Source organism: Haliotis cracherodii, unplaced genomic scaffold (genome assembly GCF_022045235.1).
Source record: "Haliotis cracherodii isolate W230 unplaced genomic scaffold, xgHalCrac1.p SCAF_23, whole genome shotgun sequence".
In the NCBI taxonomy this organism is placed as follows: Eukaryota; Metazoa; Mollusca; class Gastropoda; order Lepetellida; family Haliotidae; genus Haliotis; species Haliotis cracherodii.
The window spans coordinates 11,104,242-11,111,715 of NW_027266279.1; the positions used below are offsets into that span (position 1 = coordinate 11,104,242).

The following is a 7,474-nucleotide window of genomic DNA, read 5'->3' on the forward strand; positions in this document are numbered from 1 at the left end:
ACCTTGGTCTGTAGTGCTGTATACTTTACACCTTGGTCTGTAGTGCTGTATACTTTACACCTTGGTCTGTTGTACTGTATACTTTACACCTTGGTCTGTAGTGCTGTATACTTTACACCTTGGTCTGTAGTGCTGTATACTTTACATCTTGGTCTGTAGTGCTGTATACTTTACAGGAAGGTCTGTAGTTCTGTATACTTTACACCAGGTCTGTAGTGCTGTATACTTTACAGGAAGGTCTGTAGTGCTGTATACTTTACACCTTGGTCTGTAGTGCTGTATACTTTACACCTTGGTCTGTATTGCAGTGTACTTTACACAAGGTCTGAAGTGCTGTATACTTTACACCTTCGTCTGTTGTGCTGTATACTTTACACCTTGGTCTGTTGTACTGTATACTTTACACCTTGGTCTGTAGTGCTGTATACTTTACACCTTGGTCTGTAGTGCTGTATACTTTACACAAGATCTCTAGTGCTGTATACTTTACACCTTGGTCTGTAGTGCTGTATACTTTACACCTTGGTCTGTAACGCTGTATACTTTACACCTAGGTCTGTAGTGCTTTATACTTTACACCTTGGTCTGTAGTGCTGTATACTTTACACCAGGTCTGTAGTGCTGTATACTTTACACCAGGTCTGTAGTGCTGTATACTTTTCCCAAGTGATGACTTTGTACTGAAACATTTTTGACATCTTGCAGCTGCCACAGAGCTGAAAATCAGTAACAGTGCCACGAGACAGCACTCTACGACCGAGTATCTGCCGGGGATGATTCACTCCGACTCCCCATCCGGACTCCTGCCCAAGTTCTGTTCGTGGTCTCTGTGTAGTCTCGGGCCATCCAGCATGTACATGCACACACAAGGTAACTTGCACATATTCCTTTCACAGGTGGGGCACTAAGGCGCCGCGATTCACCATGCAGAGTTGCGTCCCTTGGGCACGCCAGAAACCTATGATTGTGGGTTCGAATCCCGGTTCGCCCCGATTATGTTTCTAGGTTTGTCAGCACCATACCCGTGCTCTTGGGTTTCACAGAAGTGGTAAACGTCTGAGACCTGCATCACTTCAGGCTTTCCTCCCACATTAAGCTGACACGCGCGATATAACTGGAATATTGTTACCGGTAAAAGCGGCATTAAACTCAACTCACTCACTCACCTTTCAAAGGTCAGCTGGTCTCAGTAAGCAACCAGCTTGTTGGGATATCAGGATCCCCTTTCCCCCAAGCTTGTAGTGAAAGGGTGTGACCTGGATGACTGTCTGGTTTGCCTGGTCCAGATTCAGTTAATTACAGGTCACGATGATCTGTCAGGAATATTGTGGTCTGAGTCAAGACACAACATCCTCTCATGCAAGTTGGAAACTCACTTCAGCAGCTGGCAAACTGATCAAGGAGGCCCCATTCAAGCGTCTGTCGCGACAGATATATAGAGGTTATCATGCGAGTGTGTTTGGGGATGGTAAATATCCTGTATTAGGAATAAACATTGTATTTAGCGAGCCTTGGTGACCTAAATACATAGTCCTGTCAAAACGTTAAGAAGTGCAATCAGATGTACACACAGCGACAAAACGAAACAAGGTATCAATTCAAACATATTTTGGCCAAATCCAACTATTTTAATTTGTGGAAAAGGTTTCAAGGAGCAGAGGTCTACAAGCACAGATATGGCTACTGATCCTGCTTGGCTAGGCCTCGTGCCCTCGCAAAATTGTTTCGAAATTTATATCTCCAAAGTTTCTAAAAGTTACAAAATGCCTTAGTGACGTCACAGTTAGACACTGATTTTCAGTATATTAGACTGTTCTTTTGATAATGATAGCCATCATCTCTGTAGTTTATCCAGATTCCCGATGGTTAATTCTGACTTGATTGCCGAATGACAAGGGCGTAGCAATGTTTGTTTATAAACACTGAAAGTAGTCCCTACTTGACCTTTGATATTTGCATCTCTATCCGCATATGACCCCAACGGATATCGTTTTTATCCGTTGGCTTTATCCTGCCGAGAAACCTACCCATTATATGATAAATACAAGTATCATATGTCCTTGTTTACGGTATAGGTGTCACAACAAATGTAAACAAGTTTGTATGTACGTCTGTTTTTGTTATTTAACGCTGCACTCTGCAATATTCCAGCTATGTGACGGTGGTCTGTAAATAATCGAGTCTCGACCAGATTGATATCATTAGCATCGATCCGTGTAATTGGGATACAATGACATACATCAATCAAATCAGGATCTGGTGGTCAGGGTCGCTGATAGTTGCCTGTTATGGCAAGCATGGGTTGCTGAAGACCTATTCTAACTCCAGTGATTGACATCATTAGCATCAATCCATGCAATTGGGATACGAGGACATACTGCGACATAAAGAAGACAAACCATGAAGCAACCAAACTAGATCCTTGTGAATTGTGTGAGAGGGGGGGGGACAATATTGGTTCAGGTCAAGTGTAGAACTTAGAGTCTCCTTGCATTGGAATTAGTCTGAGCTGCCAATGCTTCATGTACAAGGCGACGTGGAGGATCAGGTGGTCAGGTTCGGGACTTTGTCATCCTACCCCAACGGCCTGGATTGGTAATATTATCATATATATCACTAGTTTGTCTGGTCCGAACTCAGTTACACACATAATGCTGGTATATGCCTGAGTACAGTGATAAATAATAACCAACAAGATAAGTCTGTTGTATCAAGTGTTGATGACATGACAAGGCGCTATCTGTCAGATTTACTTTGGCAGCTGAATATAGTGTAAACTGCCAAGCTGTTGAACATTTTAAGAAGTCTGCTGCGCTTCCCTTAGGTCTGGATCTACCGGGCTTCCTGCAAGGGAGCAACTTCCTGCTGCCCTGGGACATCACGGTCCGCACCGAGAAGGAAAAATGGCCGACAGTCGGCGAGACAGCAGGGAAGAAGGCTCGACAGAGGCGGCTTCCTATCAAGGGTAGGGAGATGAACATTTCTCTACAGAATTTTTATTTCTTATCCTATCGTACATGTTTCCAGCTTAAAATAAGAAAGCACCTCAACACATCCAAGCCATCTTAATGGCTACCATCACCCCAATAGCCTGTGCCTACAATCACCAGTGTTACGATGAAATACGATTTCGACCACATATATTGAAAATATGACACCTGTGTTATTTGTACACTTTAAACTATATCATTATCGGTTTCCTTGGCCATGGAAACATAGTATTAGACACCAAAATTGTGTTTGTAAGTGCATTAGAAGTGAAGATAATCGAAAATCGGTGGTGGCCATCTTGTTTTTCGCATCTAAAAAATTCCTCAATGGTGCCAGTCTGGCACCTGGCTGATTCAGGTTCAGGATAGCTCAGAGATGATGAATCAACCAAAAAACTTCATAATGACGCAAAAACATGCTTTTTCACAATTCCGCTGGACTACTATGATGCCCTTCATATGTTTTAGGTTCAGTCTAATGTCTTTTTATGGTCAAAACTATCAAGAAATCATGTGGACATCAACAGGATGTAAACATTAACATCATGCGAAATGAAAGTATATAAATATATGTCAATTTCAAGTTATATTTATCAGATTGTTTGTGGAATATTTAACAGACTGCAGTCCTTCACGGTTATTAAACTTAACCTGCAAAAACATGTGGCAGTGGAATTGGTTGATGTTATTCTGTTTTCTTACAGAGGTAGGGGAGGTCACTCTGAGGGTGTTCCTGGGTAATGAGTACGAGTGTCCTCGAGGTCACCGTTTCTTCTGCAGCGGTCCTGAGAAGATAATAAAAGTTTCAAGCACCAGCACTGTGAAGGTGAATATGGACACCAAAGTTTACGACGGAAATGTTTTTGTGCCATGTTTGTACAGTTGTAAATAGAAAACGTATCAGTGTTATGAAATATCTGATTCCTTGTAAGCCAGTGTATGTATTCTTGTATCTTGAAAAGGATATAATTATCAGGGGTGAGAATTTTAGTGGAAATTGATGGCGAAAATATCGATCCTCATCCCTGAATAATGTTGACCATTTCAGGACAATGCCAACAAGCTACTGACCATGGACATGCCTCTGTACTGCCCCTGTCACTGCAGGTGAGTCAACCTTTGTCTTGCTGTAGGCAGTCATACATGCCACAAAGCATGGTATTTTACTGAACACATTTGTAATTTAATGGCCGTCTGTAAATAATCAAGTCTGGACCAGAAAATTCAGTGTTTGACATCATGAGCATTGGAATACGATGACATTCATCGACCACGTGATCCCGTTAGTCACTCTATGGCAAGCATGGGTTGCTGAAGACATACTCTGATCCAGATATTCATGGGCTGGTTGTTAAATCAACATTTATTGTGGGTAATGTATAGAATAACCTCCACAGCATGATCTAAACACTAGGGCTGCAACGAATACACTATGAGGCGAATACGATTCATATCACGAATATAGGGTAATGAATACGAATATTAATTCACAATTACAATAACAAGTCAGCAGTTTATGTAGTATTTATTATTTTCAGTGAAACAATAACATCATAATTTATTTGACATGGTTTGTTAGTTATTAATAAATTATACATTTATATACTGCACTTATCCAGGTACTAGTATCTGCTCAAATGCGACAATGACCAGTGAAAACAATACTATCAAATTAAATATTTTCAGAGTGTTGTCATTGAAAGAAATCTATGCATATAATATGTTGTTATGGATATTTTTAGGTACAGGGTATGTAAATATACCTGATAGCATATTCATAAATATTCGATTCTAGTCGCCATGAATAACGAAATCAATTCATGAATGGTTACGGTTCGATTCAACGAAACGCGAGTGAATCGTAACAGCCCTACTAACCACTGACCATAGAAGAATTTACTGGCAGACCAACATCTTGTACCTTGATCTCCAGGAGTGCCAAGGGATACATGGCCCAACTGATGCGGATATTTGTGGTGACGCCAGACGGACCAATCAGGGTGCAGCTGAAGCCTCAAATCCAGCCAGCGCCAGGGTCAAGTCCCCTGTTCTACCCCGGCAATGATGAGTCCACGACTTTACCCCCTGGACAGATCTGGGTGCTACGCTTGCCGTATCCTTTGTATAGGTTTTGTGTATCATGTTGTTATTTTCTAAATATAAACAAGATCAATTGTATTTCTTGGGTAGCATCAGTATGCCAAACATGAGAGGACAAATGCGATCATAATTATCTGGATGTTAATTAGCTATATTCAGAAAATTATTATGAAAATGTATAATTTTGTTTTCTTCATGAAAGAAGACGTTTTGATAAACAAGACCAACTTAAGTTGGACAGTACCTTTGCCAGTGGTACAGGTCAACGTATCATAGAAGTGGGCTTCATTTTGATTTTACAGACGTTTTCAGTAATTGTATAAAACACAGGTTTGTATTGTATTGTATTGTATTGTATTGTATTGTATTGTATTGTATTGTATTACAGGCTCACAGGACAATATTTAGGGTAGACTCAACTGTATAATTGGGAAAACAAACTGGTCAATTAAGAGGACACATGTTGGCAATTTGATATACCGGTATCTCAGACTTTCCCTTATTAGGGTCCTGCTTCTTATAGACTTGCTGCTGTTCCTAGCTATGGGCTGTTCCATAGTGTTTTCCTGATAATGATGATACAGTAAACTACAGTTATAACGAATCAAAGGGACCACTGACTTTAGTTCGTAATAACCGTAGTTTGTTATAAGCATATATACATCATATATACAACAAATGGCTAAAAAATAACTAAAATTTCTATATCGGTAAATTCGTTATAAGCGTGTTCGTTATAAACATAGTTTACTCACTTTACTGTATGTTCCTTATCGGAAATCTTATAATAGCCTTGCCATAATAATGTGTGATGCAGATTCTGGATCTATTAGGTGCGTTCGCTCGTCACGCCGAAGACCTGGGTTCAATTCCCAACATGGGTACAATGTGTGAAGCCCATTTCTGGTGTCCTCTGCCGTGATATTGCTGGAATATTGCTAGAAGCGGCGTAAAACCATACTCACTCACTCACTCACTCACTCACGATCTATTAGGAAAAGACTGTGGGACAGTCACTGTTCAAATCGTTTATGGTGAGCAACACAACTGGGTTCCAATTGTCCAAGATTTATTATACACAAATATGTCCTTGACTTTTCTCAGTCACGTGTACCTTGGTGACCATGGCGTGTACAGCATGCCCTCTGACCCCCAGCAGATTTCACTGTGTCACATGAAGAAAGGTCTGTTCCAGTACAAGGAGGTGTCAGCAGATGGTTGAATGTAGAGTTATCTCCCCCGCTGTAACTCTTCAGTCAGTCAACATCCAGCTGCCCCTGGATGTGGTTTGGAGTCTGATCTCTACCATTCGTTGCCATGGAAACAGTCGAGATAAAAGACAAGTCTTCAGAGTTGATGGCTATTGTTTTTGAATGGGCAAGGATGTGATTTTTTTTTTTTATAACAATATTGTGCTGTTTATGGATTTGTAAGCGATCTGCCAGACTGAAATATTGTTTTAAGCCTAGAATGGCCCATCTGGTATTGTATTCTGTTGTATGTGAAACTCAGAATCATTGATGTCAGACGAAACTATGAGCTGAATGACTGACAGCCTTCATGTCTGCGTTTTCTTGTTAAACCTTACAACTCTCAAGACAGAATAAGAGGTTGGACATGACAATCAAGTCTTCATGTCAGAATGCTTGTTATTGAAATAAACATTATATGTGAGGGTTCACTGTTCTTTTGTGGATTCATTGTGGGCAGATGGGCGCCTCAGCTGTACCCAAAGACTGCTTGTTGAATGATAGAACAAGTGTGAGGAAACATTTCTACCAAAATACAACTGAAAAGAAGCTGAAGAACAGCGTTTATTTTCTTCACATTCTTTATTTATGAGGGGGGCACAGGTGGCCCGGTCGTCTAAGGCGCTGTGATTCGCTGTGCAGAGTTGCGTCCCTTGGGCACGCCAGAAACCTATGATTGTGGGTTCGAATCCCGGTTCGCCCCGATTATGTTTGTCAGCACCATACCAGTGCTCGTGAGTTTCACCGAAGTGGTATACGTCCGAGACCTACATCACTTGGGGCTTTCCTCCCACATTAAGCTGACACGCCGTGATATAACTGTAATACTGTTAAAAGCGTCGTAAAACCCAACTCACTCTCATTGGTATTCCAGGGAAGAACAGGTCCCGAGGGTCAGTTGTGAGACAAGATGTAAACCTGCTGGGCAAAATAAAGTAAATACTTTGTAATTCTAAAAGGTTATCAAATACATCACCATCAAATCACCATTTTCTGTTTTATTTTTAGCCATATTTAAACCTGGGTGTATCATTTCTTTCGGGATAATGTGCAGAGAAGGATTGAGGTTGTGTTTGTTTGTTGTTTAACTGTGCATGCTGCAATATTCCAGCTATATAATGGCGGTCTGTAAAT

At 40.9% G+C, this 7,474-nt stretch overlaps 1 protein-coding gene across 1 annotated transcript in view; it reads left to right on the plus strand.

Moving 5' to 3' along the window:
- LOC139471609 (nonsense-mediated mRNA decay factor SMG8-like) overlaps positions 1 to 6,868 on the plus strand; it is a 32,673-nt gene extending 25,805 nt beyond the window's left edge. Inside the window, exons 18-23 of the mRNA XM_071253989.1 lie at positions 706 to 870; positions 2,825 to 2,965; positions 3,695 to 3,816; positions 4,039 to 4,097; positions 4,924 to 5,103; positions 6,195 to 6,868. Coding sequence (XP_071110090.1) covers positions 706 to 870; positions 2,825 to 2,965; positions 3,695 to 3,816; positions 4,039 to 4,097; positions 4,924 to 5,103; positions 6,195 to 6,312 — 785 coding nt within the window. The 3' untranslated portion in view covers positions 6,313 to 6,868. The remainder of the gene's footprint in view (positions 1 to 705; positions 871 to 2,824; positions 2,966 to 3,694; positions 3,817 to 4,038; positions 4,098 to 4,923; positions 5,104 to 6,194) is intronic.
- The last annotated feature ends 606 nt before the right edge of the window (positions 6,869 to 7,474 follow it).